Genomic DNA, 25,512 nt, shown 5'->3' on the forward strand with positions numbered 1-25,512 from the left:
TTTTAACCGTGGTTTTTCGTGTAAACGAACGAGCCGAAACGGAGGGCGCCTTCCTTCCTTCCTACCGGGGCCGCATTATCGTAATAGCTCCGCGCGCGGCAGATTAGGATTTCGGGTAGGTATATACTACGGGTTCTTCGCGCGCGTTCAGGTGCCCTACCGAAAAACATCGCACGGCACCGATTTTCGAGTGTTGCGCAGCGCACACTCGCGGTGCTGTGTCTGAGCCTTCCTCGCCGAATCGAACCGGACCGGTAGCGTATCGGTTACGATTCGCTCGCTGCGGTCTATCGCGTGCAGTTAAGGTCAGTAGCGTAGCCGTGAAGCCGGTGTGTGTACCACCAATCGAACGATACGTGCGCACTGACTGAGACTACATTTGAGAAACTATCGCTCGCGAGTTATTATCAGCGTTGAATGACGAGAGATCGGTAACGACAGACAAGTAACTTGCAAACTTCCCACGATTGTTGCGTCTGTGTTATCTCGTAATTATACTCCGAGATATGAAATTTTAATTAAATAAATGATTTTAACAAAATGTATATAAAATAAATAGAGATGCAAGTAAAATAAATATACATTAAAAAAAAATAAAATTCCATCAAAATATAAAAGTTTAAAAAAACTCACGAGACACACATCGACGACGCTCGATTTTGTAAGAAAAGAGCACCCTTCGATCGCACGCCACTGTCGATATGTTCGATACTGTGTGTATCGCGCACCGTCCGTGGAAGGAAGAGTGAATGAAGAGCGAAGAAACGAAAGACCGAGGAGGAACAAAAGGACGAAGGTTTTCGCCGATGGCGTGTCCGGGGATACTTAAGGAGGAAGCCAGACCAGCCTCTCTTCCTAGAAGGGAAGTGGCGTTTCGCTGTCGGCGAAACGGGAGTCGAGTAGAAGAAAGAAAAGATGCGTCTATGTACATCGAACGGAGAGAGAGAGGAAAAGAGAGAGAGAGAAAGAGAAAAAAGAGAGAAAGAAAGAGAGAGAGAGAGAGAGAGAGAAGAAAACGACTTACTGGGCTATCTTCCCAGGTGATGCTGTTACGAGTTCCGAAAACATCGATCTTCGCACGCTACGAGCGGGAAGCGCGGTTTGATCCTGCTAACTTCGCGCGTTCTAAATGCGTCGAGTGCATTGTTCATCGAGAATGAATTGATTTGCAAAAAAAGATCCGGGCAAGATAGATCGTATCTCCACAAGGAAACAAGTGATATAATTAATTCGTAAAAGGCGCCACAAATATAAATGTTCCAGTTCCGCGTTTACTCCGCTACTTTGTAGGTTGTGTGCAAAATGTTCTTCATTACTTTTTTTTTTTTCTTTCTTACCGGCGCGCTGTACCTCGTTAATTAAAGGATAATGAAGTTTAATCCCAATTAAGTTAGAGAGATATACAAGCTAATATGTTTTATGTACATAAATCCCTGACGGATGTCGAAGATTGCAATTTCACGTGTCCGATCGCGAAGCGCATCTCCTGCGTAAGTTTAGATTGACGCTCTAATAAGAAAGTAAACAATGTTCGCGCGAAGAGATGCGCGCAAAAATTAATCCGCGCATTTACATCAGCTCGCGGAAAGCAGTTTTATACGTTGCGCGCTACCGGCGCGTGTATCAGGCGAAGTTACAACTTCCTGCTGCTGTTTCCCCCGGACGCGTATCAGGACGTTCAAGTTACTGCCTGCGAGAGAAAGAGAGAAAGATCGCCGTCCGCTTGTTTCTACTTGACCACGGTACAAGTCCCGGTAAACACCCGGCGTGCTCGAGGCCAGACCGATTCAAGGTATTCATTAACGACGCGAAGCGCCGACGCGCGTAGCAGACATTTTCTATTGTTCATTCAGAAACAAGCGGTTGCCAAAGGAGGATAGAATTCAAGAAAGAAAAGAAAAAAAGAAAGAGAGAGAGAGAAAGAGAACTGGCAAACAGCCAGAGGCGTAGCTTCCACGCGGCTTTCCGACAACACCGTTGTTTCTCGAGAAAAAATGACGCGTCGATTATTTAGCGAAATGGATCGTAAAACCCGAACACGGCGGATTAACTTCCGAAACGCTGCCGGCCCCCACGCTTCCGCTGAAATTTAACAGGCTTCGGCTCGCGGTGTGGCTCGATAAACGAGAACAGTCACGCAAACCTTCTCGCGACTCTGTGATGTAATGCGTACAAGTTTCAATTCTTTAAAAAAAAAAAACAAAAACAAATTTCATAATCCATTTGTTTCACGCGAGAAAAGTAATTACTCCGAAGAGTAGACTTTTACAAGAGAAGAGATTTTTCCGCGAACTTTCTTCGTAATTAAAAATACAATGTGGAACAATTTATGTCTCTGATAAAAAATCTCTCAGAAATTAATTTGAAACTTCGGTTATCTCGACAGAGCGTTCTGTGAGAGAGGGAGAGAGGGATTGCAAGTTTTCTTATACTTTGGTTAAAAAGTGGGTCAAAAGCTGCCGTTCGTATCTCATTGATTTCTCTCGAATCGCGCGAAGTAAAACGCGATCTTAGCCCGGCGCGGCGGTTGACACGTGGAACGCGCGCAGAGAGAGAAGACGGCCAATTATCGCCGTCGTTATTATCATGCGAAAGGAGGCAGGTGCGCTCTCCCGAGTGCGTCGGGCGATGTGCAGCGAGCGGGTCGCAACGGTGTGTCCCATTTGCGTGAGGAAGAGAGAAGGAGAGACCGACCGGCCCGGGAAAAAGCGGTTGACAATCGACGATGACGTAAGCCGCGTGTGGAGCCACCGACCACTGGTGGAGTTCCTTTCGCTCCACGTGTGCGCGTTACACATACGCGCGCGCGCGCGCGCGTGTGTATGTGTGTATATACGCATCGCCGAGAGCTAAACGTGCCATCGTATCAATTGGGAATAAGAAGATAGAGAGACACTCGAGACACACACAGAAAGTCACCGAGTTGCATTTAAATGCAACAATATTATTACGCGAGGACACAGCGCGTTTATATAAATAAAAACCTTGTCGCAATTGTTTAGATTAGATTCTGTGATTAGACTTTTTGACAAACATTGTTCGCTCGAAATTTTCGAAAAATTTGTTTCCGGATTGTTCAAACGAAATTTTCCATCTTCCAAATTGTAAATCGGAAAACATTGTGAAAATGCATCCGCTTCTTACACAGAACACAAAATCTCCTTTACACATCTACTAAATATCATCTACATCCAATGAACATCTAATGAGATTTTTGTTTTTTGTGTGGCTTGTTACATATTACAAGAACTTTTTAGTATTGTTCGAATGATTTAAAACGCAGATACGTTACTAATGTTTTTTTGGACGTGATAAAATCTTTCTAAAAATATTTGAGATCATTTTCCTCCGATATATATATATGTCGATGTATCGTTAATTCCGCGAGTTAACGAGCCGACAGCGGCTACGAATTATGGGAACGTATGTACAACGCTTTCCTGAATGCTCGCACGTTAAGGAGACACTTAACAGTACATCTCGGCTGGGTATCGCGATCTTCTTTAATACCTTACCCAGACGTGTGTTATCCCATAACGCGTATATGCTTTCGTAATAGCGCTGTGGGGACGACGGTTCACCGCGAGCGAAGCAACGGCGGCGAGAAAAGAGAGAGAGACCCTTCTCCTCTTTCTCCGTCTCTCGTCCGTGTACCGCTGACGGATGAATGAAGGAAAGGAAGAGTGGTAATCCGATCGGTCTCACCAAAACGAGCAACAACCGTCGCGCGAGGCGTCGTCATTAGCGCGACAAAGGAAACTGGTTCGCGTGTGTTATAATGGCACTTCGCGCGCCGTCCGGCTCGACATATGAGAGATCGATCGATCGATCGGTCGGTCGGTCAGTCGCGAGGCGCATACATCTTCTTCGCCGACACGTGTAATCGTTCGGGCGCATCATCACCTTTCGCTACGCTCCGGTATTTATAAATAACAACGCATCGATGGGAGTAAAATTAGATCGAAAATAAAAAAAGAGGACTTTAAAAAATCGCCCGATATTTATTTAAAGTCTTTTATTTTTAATTCACGTAAACAATATGACGTTTAAAATTACAGTTCCTTGAAATAATAACGATCGATATTAAATCGCAGAGTGACAGGGAAAGAAAATTGAAAGAATCGACCGCGATTTAATAGAAAAAACTTGTTTCTTTCTTTTTTTTTTTTCTTCTTTACGACGTCCTTGAGATGGAGAGTCGCGATCAGCAGCACCCGTAATTAGCGGAGCGGATTCTCCCACGAAATTCTCGCGACACGCGACGAAGTGAATGCAACTGCGACAGCATTAGCGCCGCAGGTGCAGCGGCGCGACGCGTGCACCGGCGTGGCACGTATACGCAATATAACGCAACGCAACGTAACGCAACGCACCAGCATTTTATGTCGGTGGGCGGCTTCGAAGGAGGAAGAGGGACCGAAAGGGAAGGAGAGACGAGAACGGCAGAACGGCGGGGGCGGAGAGAGCGGGGTTTAGAAGAGACGGAGGGGGGGTGGTGGTGGTGTTTGCCTGAGAAAGGAAGCAGCATCCGAGCAACGCGGCAATAAAGGGCTCGTTTCGCCGGTGCGTTGTGGGTATTATATTGTGCCCGGAGCAACACGGTAGACGGAGCACAATGTAAGCGGCAGCGTGTCCGCGATAAAAAGCCCGTAAGAGAGGTTAAGGTGTGTATCCCGGACACAACACGTTTTCAGATGTGCTCCGTGGATATTGTCGCGCGCGTATATTAAATCTCCTCTCATCCCGTCCGTTAATTAATCCGCCGACGTGTTCGCACAGTGTGTGTTAACTAGATATCTCTTTCTTTGTTTTTTCTCTCTCTGCGAGGATTAATTGCTAAATAAATATCATGTGCGTTTTTTTTTGCTTCGCAGATTTGTTGAAGTTTTTTAAAACCTTAGGAAATATCCGCGTGAATCACAAAGCAAACCATTTTCGAGCCGAATGACGACGACCGTTCACGTTAAACTCTTTTTTTTTTAGAGAGAGAGAGAGAAAAATTGAGAAATAGTTTCTCTCTTTGTAAATCAAAGATCAGATTACGAAGAATTTGTCAAGGCACTCGCTGCTTTCGTGCGATAATTGTCAACGTTCGATACGCGACGTAAAAAAAAACAAAAAAAACAAAAAAAAAAAAAACGGACTACGAGAGAAAAACCGACGATGGGGCAACGATTTTCGACGCGCCGTCGAAACGATTTCACGCAACATCCGCGCGCTACGAAAAGAATCGCAGACGCCGAGAGATGCGGCAAAGCAGCAAGCAGCGGCGATAAAATCCAGAGACCAGAAGAAGACCGTTCTCTCGCGTCGGCGCGCTTGCAGTATAACGCGAGTATTAAACACTCTTTCGAGGCCCGACGCCCCGAAGTCGCCGAGAGAGATCAGAATACAATATTGTTTTCACACACACGACAGGATGTATATCCTGAAAAAAATGGAACCAAACGACGCGACGCGCGTCGCAGAATCGCGATGAGATACGCTCTTCGCTTCTTTTTATAAGCCGCACGCACGCACGCACGCACGCACGCACGCGTCGTCGAATCTTCATTTATTTTGACGTGTACATCATCCGCGTACGAACACCGGCGAGAGAACGCAGCCAAACGTTCGACGTAGCCAAATATACAGAGCGGCGTGGCGAGAAATTAGCTTGATCATCTTCGTGTCAACGTCCAAGTTTTATTAGCGACGAGAAACTTGTGTACACGTGCGGTACTTGTGTGTAATTAATTACATGAGATATTGCATTATCTCCTTTTTAATATCATGAGAGAGAGGGAGAGAGAAAAAATGTTTCCGATACATTTATAACATCCATTGTATACTCACTATATTTATAAAAAAAAAACTTTAACAAAAACTATTTAAATTGTAATTAATGACAATGCGCGATTCCAAGTTGCACTCGCGAGAACGTTGAAGTCTCCGTGTGACGTAAGACGGAAAAAAAGAGTTAAATCCCCATCCAACAGGATTTGCGTTAAACATGAGCGTTTCCAACAAGCCGAGCGTGAATCAGTTTCATGAGAGCTCCCTCGTGTATACACTTGTTCCGTAAAAATGGCAGTCATTTCCTCGTCCGGCGAAAGCGCGAAAGAAAGACGCGATGGGACGCGAACGATGAATATAACGGCGAATGTGCGCAATGCGCGCGCGCGCGCGCGAATATGATCGGCGCAAGTGTATCCCCCCACCGTACGGCGCCGAAACAGTTAAATTCGGTTAATTGACGACGGCGACGGCATAGGTGATGCCAGGAGCGCAACCGCGCGTCGCTTCGTGCGTGTGTACGTACGTACACGCATATGTACGTACGTGTGACACGCATGACGGCACGCGCGTACGCAGCTTCCGCTCTCTCCCGTCGGTCGATTCTAATTACTACTGGGGGCCCCCGGTACTTCCCCGCGAGGGAACTTCTCTCGAGGAAGAAATTAAGCGGTCTCGCTCTTCTTACCCCGTTTTCGAGCCGGTCTCGAGAGTGAACCGAGCGAGGCGGATGCGCGTGCTACCTGCGCGCGAGCGCGTACAGAGAAAACCAACCGTATATATACACGCGCGCATATTACACATTCGTCCGATGAGACGGACGTGGAATATATATTTTTTTATCCTTCATCATCACAGAGACCGGGAAGACAAATGAAGATTGGATCAATTAAACGTCAAAGAAATTTAGCGATTTTTCTCTTTCCGTTTCTGGAATTTATCAATTTCGTCGATCTATCTGTGTCGAAAGGGAATGTAGCGCCGCGCCATTGTACTCGCGCGTCCGGGACTCTCATAAAGAGACTCGAAAAAATTCGAATAATCTCCTTTAGTAATCTCTTTTCACATCAGGATGAGAAAAAAATGAAATCCAGCGACCAGAAATTTTTAGGTTGTTTTTTGTTTTTTTTTTTTTTTTAATGTCAAATTCTAGAGATTTCAATTTTTCCGAAAATCAAGCGTTCGCATTAAATTCGAGAACAATTGTTGGTAAAGTTAGGATAGGCGTGTCGGGAGCCCGTATATACTCGGTGTCGGGTTACTGTCGATGGAAGATGGGTGTGCTACGGTTACACAGGAAGGAAACACTAGTGTCGTCGTCACCACGGCCCACTGTCGCCCGGTATCCGTCTCTTTCTCTCTTCTCCTTGCTCTCTCACTTGCTTTTCTCTCTCTCTCTCTCTCTCTCGTTGCTCCTGGCATAACGCTATGACACAACGGAGACGTTGCAATAATAACGCGGTTACAAACGAGGAACGGCCGGCGGAAATAGAGGCTGAATAGAACAATGAAAACGCGACGATTGTTCGCGGCACAACAACCGGCTTCGTGTAAGATTTACCGACCTACGCGTTCCTGCGACACCACCCGCAATCTCAGGGGGAGGAGCGCGTTTACCGTAAACTCGGTAAACTTGCAGAACCTACTCTACGCGCGTGAAATTATTAATCATTAAGTAATTTACATAAGACAAAAATTTATTGAAATAATTAAAAGCTCATTTCGTTAAAATTACCGAATAAATATTTTGGTCCCCGGTCACAACTCGAAGAATTAAGACGATATAATAACGACGCCGACGAAAATCGATCCACTTAACCTCGCGTTTTCGTCTCAGTTCTCAGGGAACTTTAAACGGATAAGGATCAAGGTAGTCGAGAAGGAAGAGAGGGCGCCCGAAGGCTGCAATGTTTCTGGTGTGTGTCATGCCCGGAGACCGGAAGTGCCCTCTTGACTGGTCTCCGCGTTGCACGAGACATCGTGTCTCTCTCTCACGGGCCAGCTGGACCGCACATGCCCCCAAACCGGGACGACCTTCCTGCCTCCCCCTCGCGTCTCCGACGACGCGGAGCGTGTGGGCGCGTCTCCAGGACTTCACGATAATCCTTCGTCATCCCACTTTTTTTTTTTTTTTTTTTTTTTTACGAGAGCGTACGTGCGTGCGCGCGTGCACTCTCGTGCCCGACGCGACGATACGCAATCTCAAAAAACCTAAAGAGTAAGAGAGAAAAAGGTTGCGTGCTTACCGGCTGACTGGTGGGTGCTGTTGTCGGCGTCGTGATAAGCTTCCACTATTAGCGAGAAAGTACCCTGAAAAAAAACAGAAAACAACATGACGTTATGTCAAACCGAAAGTGATCAACGTCGTTTTGTATATCTTATCTTTTTAATTAGACAATGATGCTTAAAAAAACACCGTTGACGTGAGAAAATTGTTTTGTTTCTTTTGTTTATCGCGTAATTTATCCCATTTTTTTTTTATTGTAAGTGATTTGAATCAGGTTACGTCTTGATTAGATTTCAATGATTTTCGAATCACATTCGTTTTCACAAGATATGCGATTCAGTTCAACAATTTTCGGGAAAGAGAAAGAACGCGAATTCGGCAGAGTGATCGAAGAAAGAGATCCAAGAGGAAATTAATTTCTCTCAATTCAAGTTCCAAAAATGTAGTTAACGCCGATTAATTAAAGAAGACGCGGCGTGCGAAAATTTTGAGCGTGACTCGCGCGCGTACTTTTGAAGTAACGGTAAACGTTAGAGGAAATATTTCCGTGGTGAAAGGGTTAATAATAAATTGAACGTTTCGCGGCGTGCTGCGTCACGTGCGCACCTGCCACGCGTTGCCACGCATGCGTACATACGCCCGCCATGGCTCGGAGCGACCAAGTGCGTGTATATGTATGTATGTACGTGAAGTTACGGGCGAAGAGAAACGGTTACGCGTCTGGTAAAAGGGGGGCAACAACAGGAGCGAGGCGACAGGAAGCGGGAACGACACGCGCGCGAAAATCACCCCCTTTTTCGAGTTATCGCGCTCGAAGGGATCGGCGTACGTACCCCGCCCTCCCCCCTTGTGAGGCACCGATTTAACTTCTGACACATAATCACGTGATAGTCCTCCCCTCCATTCGTGTGCGCAAATCACGCATTGCACGTCGGCACGCACGTGCGCGAGAGTGATTTCGTAAAATTCACGAATGAAACATTTCGTATAATTGTCATCTGTTGACTTGTCAATTTATAGTGCTCGATGTACGTTGTTTCGTGTCAATTAGTTTCAATTTGTGACAATAACAATTTTCGTGTTATTTATTTTTATAAATTATTTCTTTTATACTCAGAGATATATTTATTATTTAATTTCAGAAAATTGTGTTTTAATTCGCTTTTATAATTTTATTTCAAGAAAATCTTCGTAATATTTTTTATTTGTAAATTAATAAATTTTTTAATGTAATAAATACCGTCATTGATAAAATAAAATTGAAAAATAAACGAATTTCTGAAATCCTTGGATAAAACGGAAGTGCGGGAGAAACTTGGGGTTTATTATGGATGGACGCACATGGTTCCGTGCGGCGCAATTTTTGCGTGTGTGTGTGTGTGTGTGTGTGTGCGTGTATATGTACGTATGTACGTATATATATATATATATATATATATATAGCAAAAGATATACCCGGTAGAGAGACACCCGAAACGACAGCTCGTAAATCCCGTAACGATATTCGAATCGCCGAGCGAAACCGCACGAGGCGGCCCGCTTTGGGAACGAGCAGCGGGGATGTTATTGTGTATCTCAAAATTGATGCCACTTCGTGGGTTAAGGCGTTATAATGAAGTGCGTTGTGTATGTATGTATGTACACATACGTTGCGCTGGTGTGTATACCGGGTCAATTGCATATATACAGTAATAACGTGTGTCGTTTAATTATTAACGTCACACGAAACGTATATACAGAAAAGAGAGCGCCACGGCATTATATACACGACCTCGTTAGTCGCATTGCGCCGCATAGAGAATAATAAATGTTTATATCCGCCGGGCACGTCGCCATTCCATTTCGCGTTTCGCCCGAGTTCTCTTCCCCGGTAATCCCGCGCGAATGTCATTTCGCACATGAAAATTTATGTGGCTCCGCATATTACGCTCTTGTGTGTTTCGTGAGTTTCTCGCTCACCTATATAACATTCTACGCAATCTCGTCGCGCGAAATGAAACCGTAAATAATTATCGCGGTAATAAAACTCCGTATACAACAACAACAACAACAACAGCAACAACAAAATATGAGAAACTGGATCAACGTGTATGCTCTTACACACATGTGTATACCTATGCACTTTTATGTTAATAATAAAACTAACCTGGCGCGGAAATCAGAGATAATTTTTTTTTTATATAAAAAAACATAATCCACCAAATTGAAGAGAAATGAGAAAATTTATGGGATTTAAAATTTAATTGATCGACGTTCCTATTAGGAAGCAATCATTTCAATTTTCTGCGAAAATAATTGCATTGCGCCTGCATTATTGAATATACCGAGTGTGTGCGTACAATTTGCAAGGTGAAATTAGCCCAACGGTATATAACGCGCGTAAGTACAGGTACGAGCTCGCCCTTCGCCGCGAAAGGGTTGAAGGACGCGGGAACAATTTGTCTCCGCTAAAAGAAACGAGCGAAGAAAGAGAGAGGAGAGAAACAAGAGAGACAGCAATGTTGGAGTTGCAGTGAATCTTTTGTACCGAATGTGCGTGAGATGCGTCCGAGACGACCGGTTCGGTGGGCCTCAAACACGAGAAAAGAGAAGAAAAAAAAAAAAAGAACAAGCAAAAGGGTAGAACATAGTAGGCGTAGACGGAAGCGAGACGAGAGAACACACAGGGCTACACTGCCTTTTTCTCTCGCGGCAAGGACACGTCTCTCGGTGGTTCAAACACGCGGAGTTCACCTTCCGAAAAAAAGGAGAAAGGTAGGAGGGTGGAGAGAGAGAGAGAGAAAGAGAGAGAAAAAGAGACGAGAATCGTTCGGCCGGGACGAGGCAAACAACAAATCAGGAACGAAGCGTCGAAGTAGGAGAAGCAGGAAATAAATCGTTGAGAGAGGACAAATGCCACCGTGATCGTCCGCTAATTTATTACGGGGGATCGGAATGAAATCGGCGAGGAATCGCGCTCGAAAAAAAGGCGCGGTTCTTTGCGGGAACAATGCGCTTGTTCGTGTGTGCGTGCGCGTCTGTGTGGCGGCGATTGCCGACGACGACGGGATCGCGGAAGAAGAAAACGAGAAGAGAGAGGAGAAGGAGGAAGAGGTGAAATCCGCAGGACGATAGACGATCGTGCGGGGGGGAATCTCCGAGAAGGAAAAAGGGAAAACGCGTTCGCCGCTCGTCTTGGAGATTCTCTTCCACGCGGATGACGAAGAAAGAAGAAGAATCGGAGAGGTCCTCGATGCCGGATGACGAGAGTGAGCGAGCAAGCGAGCGAGCGAGCGAGCGAGCGAGCGAAAAAGAAAGAAAAGAGAGACCGTGTATGATAGAGCGAGAGACGGCAGGCGCGGCCAGCGATAGAGCGAAGAGGACGAGAGGAGGAGGTTGGCTCGGCAGTCGGTTCCCACGGCTGCGCAGCATACCTCCACCTTCTCTCGCCTCTCTCTTCCCTTCTTCGCTCCTCCGCCAGCCCGGGCCTCCGTCGCTCGTCGCTCCTCTTCTCGGGCCCCTGTGTGTGCTCCTCTTTCGATTTCTCTCTCTCTCTCTCTCTTTTTCTCTCCTTCTCTTTCTTCCTCCTTTCATTCTCTCTTTTCTCTCTGTCTTTTTCTCTTTCTCTCTCTTTCTTCCTCCATTTAAACTCACGTTTCTTCACGTACAACAGGACGAGAACTGCAATCTCGGGAGCGCGTATATACGCGAGTATTAATCATCGCGGAAAACGGTCGCGCGGGGAGAAAAGAGGAAGCGAGCGAATACGGTCGCATGTAAATGTGCTGCATCGCGCGCCGGCGACGGTAGGGTGTCGTCGTCGTCGTCGTCGTCGTCGCCGCTGCCGCCGCCGCCGCCGTCGTCGCTCGTTATCCGCCGGTTTCCTCTTCCTCCTTCGAAAAGCCAGCCGCGAAAATTTCACTTGCCGCCGCAGGAAACGCGCGTTACCTAATCTCTCCTCGGGAGCCGCGCTCAACCGTCGCTATGCGCCGGCGGATCACCTCCAGGAATGAGAATGCGTAAAAATAGACGGGAGTCGGCGCACGGAGAGAGGACACACACGGATATTGCGACAGTCGCGCGTCAATTTGCAGCGACGTCGATTTGTATTTGCTCGAACGTCCGAAACTCGAGAAGAGCGAAGAAACACATAGAAAAATTTTATTACTTCGACAAAGAAAATATTTCTCGCTTTTGGCTTTTGGCCAAAAGCGCGCAAGTGAATTGTATTTTCGTTGAATACATTCGCGAGTTCGTACCGCGCGAACACACAAATTCCTGATTCTATTCTATTTCTCGTTTGCAGTAAAATGCGAACAAAAGTCACGCTTTCACGGGCCATTCTTAATGTGAAGCGATGCGGCCTGTTTTATTAAACGCACGCTTCGATCGGATCGACCCGTTCTCATAACTTTCGACTCTCAATTGTTGACCGATTACGAGTTTTATCGTTACACATTCGGAAACCATCATTCAACATGCGAACGTATCAAGCACGTTGTTATTTTACAAAAATTACAGTGCAACAGTGAGTTCTCGCAAGAGAACTAAAAAATTGTTACGTAACGTTGTAGTCGCGCGATATACCAAAACAAAAAAAAACAAAAAAAAAAAAATTGCACTCTTCATGTGAAAAGAAAAAAGCCCGGGATTTGCAACGCGCGAGGCGATCGATAATGACATCCTGGTCTATCATTTGCGTCGAGTGACAGTGTATCGCCCAAGGGACGAGTTATAGTCAGTCAGTCACTCAGTCAGTTAGTCAGTCAGTCAGTCAGTCAATAAGATTCGCCCGCGCGCATACATCAGCTGATGCGTACCTGCTTGATGACCACGTGACGAGGGTCCCGAATAGAGGGTGAGGCAAATATATATACGCGCGCTCTCACATGCCATATTTTTACCGTGGCGAGGGGTTGAAACAGCCGGCGTCGTGACACACACACACACAGCACGAAGACTAAATTGAATTTAAAAGAATTCTTTCGTCACAAAATATTTTTTACTTCGCGAAACAAAATTCGGTATTAAAAATATTAGAAAATTTAAAGTTAATTAAAATGTATCGCAAATAAATTTTTTACGTCGAAATAAAGTTTAAAAATAGTATCACAAAGATGGCAATTAATTACTTTTCGTTTGTATTTTCGATCTGAATGAAGAGGCGCCGAGAGCCACGGAAATAATTAACTAACGCACCCATCTCGCGCGCACGGAAACCGGAGCAGCGAGTAGCCTTGGGACAACAACCTATTTTCGCTATTATCGCGCGATTCCCGTGCTTAAATCGCAGCCTTTTTTTTTCATTATTCCGGGAGGAGACGCGCGCGACAGGAAAGAACGACAGGAAACACAAGCTCCGTACCTGGGAGAGAGAGGAGTTTTCCGTGTAAACAACAACGCCGCGAACAACGTCGTCTAACAACAAGAATCTGCGGGATTCTGTGGTGGAAGAGAAACCGGAAGCGAAGCCCATCGGGAAATGACGCGTTTTGCCGTTACTCAAGACTCGTTTACGTTTACACTCTCGCGGAATAAATTCGTGGTCGAACTCGATTCGCGTCGTGGCGAAAGGGAACTTCCCGGTTTACCGTTATGAACGGCGCAAGTCGCCTCTCTATGCAGAGAAATACGTGCGTTCACTCTTTCAACCGTGTGTGAAAAAAGAACATTGTGTTTTATAATATGAATAAATAATGAACGAAATAAAGTACTTGTATATATATATATATATATACATATATAAATTACAATTAACATTCTATGAGATACGTCCCATAATCTCTTTCGTAAACGAATGGGATAAAAATTGACATCTTGAAAAAATCAAAACGAGTTTATTAGCAATTGAGAAACAACTCCGAGAGTCGGAGAAATAAAACTCAATCGAACGCCTAATAGATTCCAAGTCCCGCAGTTGCAGTTTGTGCTCTACGACACGCAACGAGCAAGCGAAGAGGAAGAGAGAGAGACAGGAAGGAAGGCATATACACAGGAACGAGCGGCCTAAGAATCGGGCCGACATAAGGAAAGAGGTCGATCGCGTGCGAGCGTCGCAAATGTTGTTCGCGCGCGCACGGCAAACCTAAAAATACGCACCCGAGAGTTTCGGGAACCGAGCGTCACCGTCGTTGTCGTCGTCGCGCCCGTCCCGTCCGTGTAATTTATGCTAAACGCTTCGCAATATCGTGTGTCGAAAAAGCTGCACGTTGTCGTCGCGATGCGCCGCCGCCGCCGCCGCCGCCGCCACCGCCTTCGTTAGTTCATTCGAGCCGCTCGTGCCTTCGTCTGGGACGCGAATCACGCAGCCTTTTCGGCCGTGGGACCCACGGTTCCTTCGCTCGATCTTGGGGGGGCCCCACCTTTCCTTCCCCGTGCCATTCCCATCGCTTTCGCGGGCCTCCCTCCCCCCTCGCCCTCCTCCTCCTTCTGTCCGTTTCTCCACGAGTGCTGGTCTCGCAATCGCGTTCCACGAAAACGCACTCGAAGATGTTTACGGACGATACTGCATTCCTTATAAAGCTTGATTGATATCAATGCGTTGGTACTTTATTAAGTAAAATTAATAAATTTTACTCGCAAACGCTTTTTGTTCGAAGCGAGATCAGAGGGTTACAAAATATTTTTTTATTGATCGAAACAAAATTGGGGCATTGACATGCGCTTTGGACATATCTAGAGATAAATTTATAATAAGTGTCTGATTTTTAAAAAAACTTCCTTGATTCTGTAAAATAAATTTGTTAAACTCCGCATGAAAAAAACAATCTTTGCGCATCTAATAAGTAAACAAACACGTAAGTAAACCGAGCATTGCGATCCGATTTTCATTGCACATTCCATTCCGTGCTTGCAGCATACATCCCCGCCGATACATTGTGAGCGCGATAACGCGCACGATATTACCGCGGAAGGAAGTTGCACATGATCCGCTAAAAATAGAATGGCACGACTGCGTGTAATTTCCAGGCGACATGACAACAGCGGGGAAAAGAATGAGGCGCGTGCTCTCGCCCGCGCGCGCATGGAAAATCGCGCAACAAACACGCCGTGATTGCTCGCGGAGAGGAACGCGCGTGTGCGCGCAACACGTTCGAGCACAGTAGCCGCACTGTCGCGGGTCGCCTCGTGCTGTTTTTAATAAGACGGCTCGTGTACACGAACGTAAGCCAATTAAGGCGCGCGCATAAGACACCGCGGCACGAGAACGCACGCACGCATAAGAGATTGCAGATTGTCTGCGAAGGTTACCGTATCGAAACGCACGAATGACGTACATAGTCCAGCGCGAAGTAACCCGCGATCCCCTAGGTCGAGGTAAACTCACTCATTAGCGGGGATTTATTTTTCGCACACTTCTTCGAACAACAGCGTCTCTACTTGGAAAAAAAAAAAATTTCCTCAATTTCCCGACTGTCCGGAACATTTTGTGTTCGAGAAAAACGTGTTAAGTAAAATAGTTAAATTAAAATTAAAAAATAAATAAAAAAAGCAAATAAAACAACTCGAATATATTTTCTTATTGAAATAATTAAAAGACAAATGAATGTCGCGTGTGTTGACTGTTTCAACGAGTGATTTGATTGACTTCTCAACAACCGTCGAATTGTTGTTAAATTTTTGTTTCGGTCGCTAATTTATGCGGAAACTTGTAAATGAACTTGTCCAACCGGAATGATGGAGAGGACGTTAATCCTCAGTGCTTCACGGAAGTGATTTACGCGCGCGTTGCCTGTAACTGGATATTTACAGTGGCTATTTTATCGGTTTCTCGTCTAATGCTCGCATGACGGCTCGCGAGTGAGTCGCGAGTTATTTTGCTAATTGCGGACCGGACTGCAGCAATCAGCCGCGGCACCAACAAGTTAATTCACTTTTTTTTTTTTTTCGTCCGTCGTTCATTGCACATCGCGCCGTAAAATTGTTTACGGCGTGCGTGAAACACGCGACACGTTAACAAGTCGGTCTTGCAATTTATTTTTAATTACGGACGCGCGCGGTGAACTTGAAGAAAAGCGAAGATGGGGTATTAATTAATACTCCCTTCTCCTTCTCCCTTTTGAAGCAGTCAGAGATATATAGAGATGCGTGTGTGCGCGCTAATTATCTCTCTCTGATAACTTCCATAAATAATTCGATCGCGCAAAATCGTGCAAATTTCGACGATCGCGCGGTTTTTCTTTCACCGTATTCTTTGTTACGTCTCGAATTGAGATCTTTCGAAATGTAGCTGAAGCTACTCTCTTTCGCGCGCACGCGCTTTGTGTGTGAAGCTACGAAAATAATCGGCCACTCTAAATAGCGATTGCGGCTTACGTCGGTTTCGAACTATTTCGCCGACTTAGCGAAGCGAGTCGGCGATATCCGGAACCGTGTGTGTGTGTGTGTGTGTGTGTGTGTGTCGGCCAGAAATCGGTCAGAAATCATCGTCGGAAGCTCTTTGCGCGGGAACGGTATCGGTCTCGTCTTCCGAGAACTCGTGCGCGAGGAGGAAGGGGTTACCGACCACATTTGATGCTACATCAAAGCCGTCAGGATAGAGTATCGGGGCATGTATATACCCACTCTCCGGGATAATTTCGACATCGGTGCGCCTTGTGCGATGATAATCCCTATCAGCCGCGGGCTGTGCGGGTTCGAATCACCGATGGTAAAATATCGAGGAACGCACGTGCCGGTATTATCTGAGTGCGGACGAGAAAGAGAGAGAAAAAAGAAAGAGCAAGAGAGAGAGAGAACGTGAATTTATCTCGCCTTTAATGATTTGTCTCGAGTGCGCGAATAATTCGATAAATTATGAGTACGGAAAAACCATATTGTAAAAAATCTTTGTATCAATTATATAAAATATATTCTGAAAGAAAAAAAACTAATGCTACAAGACGTGCAAATTTACGCGGCATTGTCTTGTCAGAGAGAGAGAGAGAGAAAGAAAGAAGAAAGCGTGGAAGCAAAGAAAAAAATGCAGAAGTGTATGAATAAACAAATATAAGAAACAGAGAGAGAAAGAAGGAGACAGACAAGCGCTCGTTAGAGGCGCGCGAGGGGTGCCATATGGGTTAGTAAATTTAACTCCGTTCGCGAGAAATCGACGAAGAGCGAGAAAGACGAAAGAGATGAGAAGAGAAAGAGAGAGAGAGTTATACACGTGGGAAGTGTGTGGAGAGGCGCAAAAGGCCCCGGCCATCTGCTGCCGGAGGCGGCAGCCTCGCAGAGCACAGCGGCAATCTCATAGAGAACTATAGTCAGAAATGCGCTCGAGCACCACATCATGAGAGGATTGACGCGCGCCCAAAGATGCCTGGCCATATTGGCGTGTTATTACTTAGCTTCGGCACAATGGCCCGGCTTCTCATTACACAGCCGCGAACCGAAGCCAATTTTTCTTTCTTTGCTTGACACACTTGTTTCCCAACACATTTAGCGGCTCTTTAGAATCTCTGTATTTCTGTTGCACGACACACACGCACACACACAAACAGAAGTATAGAAAGAAGTGATCTAAATTACTTAACGACTTATTCAACCAATTATTTACTTATCAATTTACTTATCATTGCAGGTAGGTTTATTTAAAAAAAATCTGTTTTAATAATATTAGAAAAAAACTTTTCAATTCTTTATTAACAAACTGTTTTGATAAAAGTTATGCGGTAATTATTTATCTCTTTTTTCTTATCACGTTTCCACTTAGTCCTTGTATTATTTTTTCTACATATGTTATATTTACACTTGGTTTATATATTCATTTAAATATTTATATATGTTCATTTAAATACTTAACGAATCATTTAAATCACGTCACAACCTTGAAAACATTTATATAACATATACATATATCTTGCGTACGTGTACTTCGATCTTGAAGATATCGAGATAATGATTTCTCCTTCTCGTTCAAATCTCTTGCATCGATCGGTGCATTAAATTACAATACCACCGTAATTGTGGATTTCGGCGCCAATGGGAACCGAATCATTACTAGCAAGCAGCATCAACAACAGCAGGAGGGAAAGACACAAGTGCTTTACTCTCTCTTACTGCTCTCTTTCCCTTTTTTTTCTCTGTTTCTCCGAGGCATCTGCCATCCGACTCTCTCTTTCTCTCTCGCTCTTTCGTTCTTTCTCTTTCGACGGCTGCAATGCACACGCACGCATGCACGCACGCACGCACGCACGCACGGACGCACGCGTGCAACGACGACGCCGGCAGCACGCGTCGTGCGTGCCACGCAAACGCACCCCTGCACATGCTCTTTCTCTCTCTCTTGTTTCTTTTTTTCTCTCTCTCGTTTTCTTAACACAATCAACCTGTCTGTACGCGATCTTGTTGCAACGCGTGCGCGAAAGTAGGAAGGGAAAAAGCAGATGCGAGAGAGAGTGCGTCGATCTCTTGCGCGTTTAGTCCGGCATGCGAGCATGCATGTTACGCGCACGCGAGAGACAAACACGGAGAGAAAGAGCGAATAACACCTACCGCCGCCCTTTTTCGTTAATTGCGTGCGTCGAGCGAGACAGAAATCAAAGTTGAGCAAGCAAGCAAGCAAGCGAGCGAGCGAACGGCCGCCGCTGCCGCTGCCGCCGCCGCCACCGACCTGTTGCAAATGCAACGCGACCGGCAACGCGTGCAACGTCTTCCTCAAAGTATTGTAGTACGTAAAGTGTGCACGATGCATTTCTCGCATGCATCGCCGCGTTGTAACGTCGGGGTGACCGGCCGGGTCGAGCAAAGTGTAATCACCTCGCGTGTCGGCATATTTGGAACCGGCAACGACACCGATTCGTACACCGAAAAAACTTTTTATTCGCTGACATAGAGAGAATTATGTACCATAAGAATTCGCAGCGCACGAATCGAAGTAAAAAAAACTATTGCATAAAAAACAAACAATAAAAATTTATCTCTCTTCAAGAAAAATGTAAAAACTCGATATGCACGCACCGGACACTTCTCGTATTTTTCACGCGGCCCACACATCGAGATACAAATCGTATCGTAACGCAATCTCCGCGATTCACGACCTTCAGAGGCTACATAAACACCAAGCGGGGGATTTTTCAATCTCTCGGAGCGACTTCCGTGCTAAATTAACACGATTGATTATGCCGAACGCGAGCGCGTTTTTTCCGCGACGAGATTAGCCATCGCGAAACATTACGAAAGAAACTTCTAACTTTGTCCGTCGCGCTAATTCGACACGCGAATCCCGCATGTTTCTTATCTCGCCGGTTCCGCCGTTTGCTGGAAAACACACACGACTTATGTATATATTCGTTAGAGACTCGTGTACATATTAACATTATCGTGATTTGTTACGAAGGAAGTTTTCCGCAAAATGAGTGTTCGCGTGAATGTCTTTACTCGTTTGTTTTTTTTTTTTTTACATCTCAAGTTTTCCGGAGATAGAAATTTACACTCACTCGGTTTATATAAATTTTTCCGGCGACATTACATAATACGAGTGTACTTGTCTACATTGGAATGTTATTTATTGTAATTCAAGGTAACCTTCAATGCTGTCTCTCTCGTCCTTTAATTACATAACGCTAATATGGCTTTCACAAGTCGGCATGAGAAAAAGATAACAACGTTATACGACATACACAATTTTTCTTAGTTTTTTTTTTTAAACTTCCAACGAGAAGGTCAGTAAGAATACGGGAACTTAGTATACTTCCCACATTGAAATGTTTATGTTAATTCCCGAGACTCTGGCAAAAAAATCTAAGCACGTTCTTCTACGTGCGAGCATGAGATATACGTTTCTGGACGTCGTTTATCGACGCGTTATATTTCTTAAAGTTTATAAATTATCATCGCGCGTAACGCGACAATGTGATATAGCCCTTAGAACGAGGCGATTCCTATATTCTTAAACATATATAACGAGAGCATGCGATGTTTCGTTTATGCAAAGATTGCTTGTCAAACGTCAACCATAAGAAGTTTTCATGCTTTTACTTGATAACATTTTAAATTATATTATAAATTTTAATTTATATTTAGAAAAATTCACGTCTGTATGCAAAAGATTAATATAATATATTAGTTTTTTAATTTATATCAGGATTTTTATTAGGATAAATTTGACATATAAATAAATTCCAAAATCAATTTTATAGCTTCAATGAAAATATCCCAATTTATACACAAATACCTTCTTCGTATGATACGGTATATAATTGTTTGATAAAAAAAATGTTCTCGGCAATTATCGACAAATTTGTCAATTTGATAAAAATGTACAACAACAGCTAAAACTTACCGGCCACGTGAAGTCGAACGGGAATCTAATAGGGTTGGTGAAGCTCGGCAACGCGACGTTCGCGCTCAGATTCACGACGTTCTCGCCGAGAACGGGCGTCACCACGTCGCCGTACGTGCACGGCGACGTCGTGTCGATCTTCACCTGGTACTGCTTCAGGCAAACCCGAAACCTCGTTTTGCAGACACCCGAGCACTCGCCCGTCCTGGACGCGCTGCCGGAACAGCATTTGCCCAGGCTGTCCTTGCCGTACTCGTTGATGAAGGACTTTAGCCTCAGCTCGAACACCCCCGAGGCGTTCACCTGTAAACACACGCGCACACATTTCACTTCTCCGAAAGAGAGAGAGAGACACGCACACACAAACTGCCGCGTTATTTCATCGCGACATAAACTTTTCAAAAATAAAAAGAAACAAATATGAAATTAAAAGCGAGAGACATGCGAGATTAAAAATTAAAGGCGAAAACCATCGAAGATTGCTCGTCTAATAAATGTCTTCATTAAAAGACGCTAAAACTCTTACGGAAACAATATTAAAAATACAAAGCAGCTCTCTCGTGCAAAAAATACAAAACAATATTTTGCAACGTATAAATTTTTATTAAAGATTTTTCTTAAAAAAACACTCGAGAGGAGAAGATGTGACAAACTTTCAAACAGTTGCACGTGAAATCGTGTGATACAATCTTAATAGATAAAATAAAGAGGAGTCTGGTCCGCAGTCGGCTGGAAATTTGTCGCTTAAAAGAACGTTCGCTATCAAAAGGGGGACTCTCTTTCTCTCTTTTGTCGCGCGAGATGGGAGACGTCGTCCCGTGCCCCACGACGTGAAACCGCCACAGCAGCAGCAGCAGCAGCAGCACGTGTGCGCGCGCGTTTTTGCGGACGCGTGTCACGTACATCTCCCAGGAGGAGAGAAGCGAGAGTCGTGTTGCGCAAAAAGCGCGTGTTTTCTCTCGCTTCGTCGCACGAGAGCACCACATCTCTCGCGACATACCGTTTGTCGACATTATAAGCGACTATGCCATTATAATCGAATTACGAAGAGACGCGCGCGAGACTTCCGCAGATATTTACCGCAGATTTGACGATTCAGCGCTTTTTGTCCGCGTCGATTGATAGCAAACTCGATTGCTAATTTAGTCGTTTTCTTTGTACCAAAAATTGTAGTTTCAAATAAACTTCGCGATTTTTCTAATAAATAACGCGCGTAAATATAGATTTTATTTTAGATTGAATGAATTAAAGAAATATAAATTATTCATTAAATAGATAATTAATTTTAATAACGCTAATATATGAGACGTACATTTTACGAATACTTTATTTATCTAAAATAATTATATCAAGATTGAATTAAATGTTTTTTAATTGTTTTTTTACTTTGAGCAAAGAAACGCGTAAAAGAGAGATTAAAGAATGAAGAATTTATATTTCTCTTTGTCACTTGTATGACGGACTGCCGCGATGCGCTATTATTAAAACCGTCGGAATATTTTCTTTTTGAACCGTGTAGATGCAAACCACACGCCTCGCAAAAAGAAACCGCCTGACCAAGCCTCGTAAATGCATCAACGCTCTAGTTGGCTCGCGAAGAGCTGTTTAACGGCGAAATTACCGAGTAGAAACTCAGCACACTCAAGATACAAAGCGAAAAAGGGCGAGAGTCGATTAGCGCGTTTTTTGCCGTGAAGTCGTCGCGATTAATTAGCGCGTAATTATCGCAATCTTGTATCTTTCGCGCATCAAACATAGCTAACAAATAACATGTTAATATCATCTAATTGAACAATTGTCGTACACTTGTAGCAAAAGTTTTATTTAATTTCACAAATCAAATGAGATAAATAAAAGCAACGTAAGAGACGATTTTACGAAAAGCAACGAGAAGGGAAAAAAAATGGGAAAAGAGCACACATTTGTCAAAATTGAACGATTCCTTTCCGAAGTGTCGATACGTTCATTGGCATCGCGTCGCGATCAAGTCGACGTATCGGTAAACAGCGACGACGTCAAATACGTGCCTCTCATTTTTCCTCTCCTCGTCACCGCGCGACACACCGAGAGTGTGCTCGACCGCTTGTGATGTGGACACGGCGATCTCTATATATATATATATATGTGTGTGTATTTGCGTGTAAATGTGTGTGTGCGCGCGCGCACACGCGTACATGAGACGCGCACACGAGCGCGCTTCCGGACGAAGCTTCCCACGAGATATTGTATAGCCGAGAGCGAACGGCAGGTCTTTTAGCGGAGGTCCGAACGAGGTCTCGGCGTTAGCTTTCCTTTATCGGACCCGCGGATCGTCTCGCGATCGCGTATCTCGCGAATCGATCGCGCGCGCACACATCACCGACGAACTAGCGGTCCGGTGTCAAAAACAAAAAAAACAAAAAAAAAACAAAAAAAAAAAAGTAAAGCAAACACAAATCACGCGAACGTTTTTAAATCAGATAACATTTTTACGTAATTATACATCACGCAAATTAAATATCGAATTAAAAGTTTGATTATATCTCGCAAAGTTTTTATACGTCTCATAAAAGTCAGATCTTAATTAAACGTTTACCTCTATCACACGTAATTTTATTTAATCGATTATATCAAAATGACGTTCTTGTTCTGCAACACGATGCAAATTCGAGAAGTAATAACATTCAACACGATCTTTCGACAGAAATCAAAATATTCGTGAAAATGAGAAAACTTGACCGATTGATTTTTAATAACGACCGAGCGCAAGTCGCGGCAATCAGCGATTTAAAAAAAAAAAAAAAAATTTTTTTAACAAATGATAACAAAAATACAGCTACAGTTGCCCCGTTGCACTTCCAGTGGCGGCATTTTTCCTTCGATGTGTTTACGCTAATACGCGCGATTGAATTACCTCGAGTGTTCTCAACGCGCGCCGGGTTTTAGCGCCGAGGTGCGAGTGTGACGGATGCCGGGTTTTATTCTTAAACACGAACGTTCGCGTTCAATGTCAGACGAGCATTCTCAGCGATAAGAACGAGCCTTTGTTGCCCGATCACTTCGCGGCAGTACTTCGCTTTTAAAACGGGACGGTCGATGCGACTGCACTACCCGGGTCTTGTACAGAGTCTCTCTAGTCGCGCGCGAATTATCCTGTTAAGTTCTCACACTTCACCAGAGACGACGCGCGATACTACCGACATCAGGTGCATGTAAACAGACGGTTTTTGACATATCGCATTCGACGGACGGATTCATCGTTTTTTCTTTTTTTTTTTTTTTCGTCGAACTCAGTTCGCACGCAGTATGTTGTTCACGTTGACGTGACGCATTCGTGAAATGCGAACTTCGAAGTTTCCACCACCTCCTCTCTTTAAGTCTCGCAAAAGTAAACGCTATTAAAACGAGAAGCACCTTCGACACTGCCCTCGCGATGAGGAATCTCATTTTTGGCTCGCTGGAGAGCTATTCTCGGCGCGGAGAATGGCCGCCGCGCGTATTTACGGATACACATGGTACCGACGACGACGACAACGAGACGACGACGGTGTGTTTCGTCACACACAAAACGATTTTCACCGCCACCCTTCAGACGCCCTCTGAGGCGTGGTGTCTTCTTCCACGCGGAGGTCGCGATCGCGTCACCCGATGCACATCTCGAACACAAACGCAAACCAGACACTAAGAGATGACTACGCACAACAAAGAACCGCGGGGTTCTCTCGCCAATCGAGGATCCTCTGCGAAAGCTTCCGCGAAGATCGGGCCGTGCGAGACGTAAGAGAGACGAGTTTATAGGGCGGCTTAAAACCATCGCTGGCGAAACGACATCGGGACGGAAGAGGGAGGAAGGCGAAGAAAGCGAAGCTAGACACGTCTAAAAGAGTGCATCCAGATTTAGAGTTGCGTGCGACGCCGAATCTACCGTTAGGAACAGTCTACTTTGCTGGATGGGGCGAGAGGGAAACGGAATCTCTGTTACAAGCTCCAGAAGAGGGAAGAAACTATTTTCCCCCAAAGAGAGACATCCACACATTGCGGATCGCGATGATAAATTTACAGTAGAAAGATTTTGAAACTAAGAAAAAAAATATCAAAATAAAATTAAATTAACGTTAGAATAAATAATAAATAAGTGATAAATTTTATTTACACAGAAAAAGTACATAAATTCAACACACAATTCTGTTCCCAGACAAAAGAGTACAGAAATATTTGTGTCGAGAGCACAGCTTCATTTTGCCATTGTTGATAAAAAGAATGAAAAGAATAAAAGAAACTTAAAGTAAATAATTGTTGTTGTAAAAAAGTTTCAGAACGAACAATCGGAGTAGAAGAATTGTCGGGAGATGGTAGACGCGAAGGTAGTCGTGCACACGAGTGCGAAGGATCGCAGTGGAGAGAAGAAGAAATGCGAGAGAAAGAATAAAGGGGAACGGGGAGAGCATCTCTCCCAGGAAGAATCGCCTTGGAATCCGTGCGCAGACGAGAAATCCAGCCAAGACACACGAGGCTGTATAACATACGAAATGCGCCCCGCCGCTCGTTGCCATTTGAATCGGTCACACAAAATCCTTTACAGAACTCAAATTTGTTATACACAAAATACCGGAAGAGAAACAATGTAAAAAAAAGATATTCCGTCCCGACTATATATTGCAACTGTCAAATGCACAAAAAAGTCTGAGTTCACATAAAAAAAAAAAAAAAACTCTCGCAATATTTCAGTCTCTCATTTTTACACGGAAACCAGCACGAAACCGAAACGAATTTTTTTACTGATTCATTGAAAACCAGTGTGAAAAATCAGTCGGTTCAATACACCTTTGAAGTGCGGTGTGTGTGTGTCACAGAAGTGAACAAGTTGTCATTTCTCATTGTCATTGTGAACCGACGAGCGGAAAATTTTCTCAGTCACGATTTCCCTTGAAAACAATATTTTCAAAAGAAAGCAGAATTGCGTACATATAGTTGTGAGAAAGGTCTTGTACTTGCATTGGTGTCGAGATGATCGTCGAACGCGAACCCAAGTTTAATTGCGTCAGGTAAAACGTCGACGACGTTTGAAACGCGCTCCAGCAAATAGATCGTAACTTGCGCAAGTGAACGATCCGAGAGAGAGAATGTATTATGGGGGGTCATTATGAAATGCGAGTCGATTACGTCAAGTCTATTCCGATCTTTCGCGCGCATCTGCGACGCCTTCCCTTTTCTCGGGGTGTAAGATACAATACCGATCTATACGTGAGCCACAAATATGTGTAGCACATATATATATATATATATA

General features: G+C 44.5%; 1 protein-coding gene across 1 annotated transcript in view; it reads right to left on the reverse strand.

Annotated features, from left to right (window-relative positions):
- The window catches only part of LOC109851708 (neurogenic locus protein delta), a 42,850-nt gene that overhangs the window by 16,597 nt on the left and 741 nt on the right, over nt 1-25,512 (reverse strand). Inside the window, exons 2-3 of the mRNA XM_020422040.1 lie at nt 20,247-20,549; nt 8,022-8,085 (exon numbers count right to left, since the gene is read on the reverse strand). Of these exons, the coding sequence (XP_020277629.1) occupies nt 8,022-8,085; nt 20,247-20,549 (367 nt within the window). The remainder of the gene's footprint in view (nt 1-8,021; nt 8,086-20,246; nt 20,550-25,512) is intronic.

This window comes from Pseudomyrmex gracilis, unplaced genomic scaffold, assembly GCF_002006095.1.
Source record: "Pseudomyrmex gracilis isolate BER0280 unplaced genomic scaffold, ASM200609v1 scaffold_19, whole genome shotgun sequence".
In the NCBI taxonomy this organism is placed as follows: domain Eukaryota; kingdom Metazoa; phylum Arthropoda; class Insecta; order Hymenoptera; family Formicidae; genus Pseudomyrmex; species Pseudomyrmex gracilis.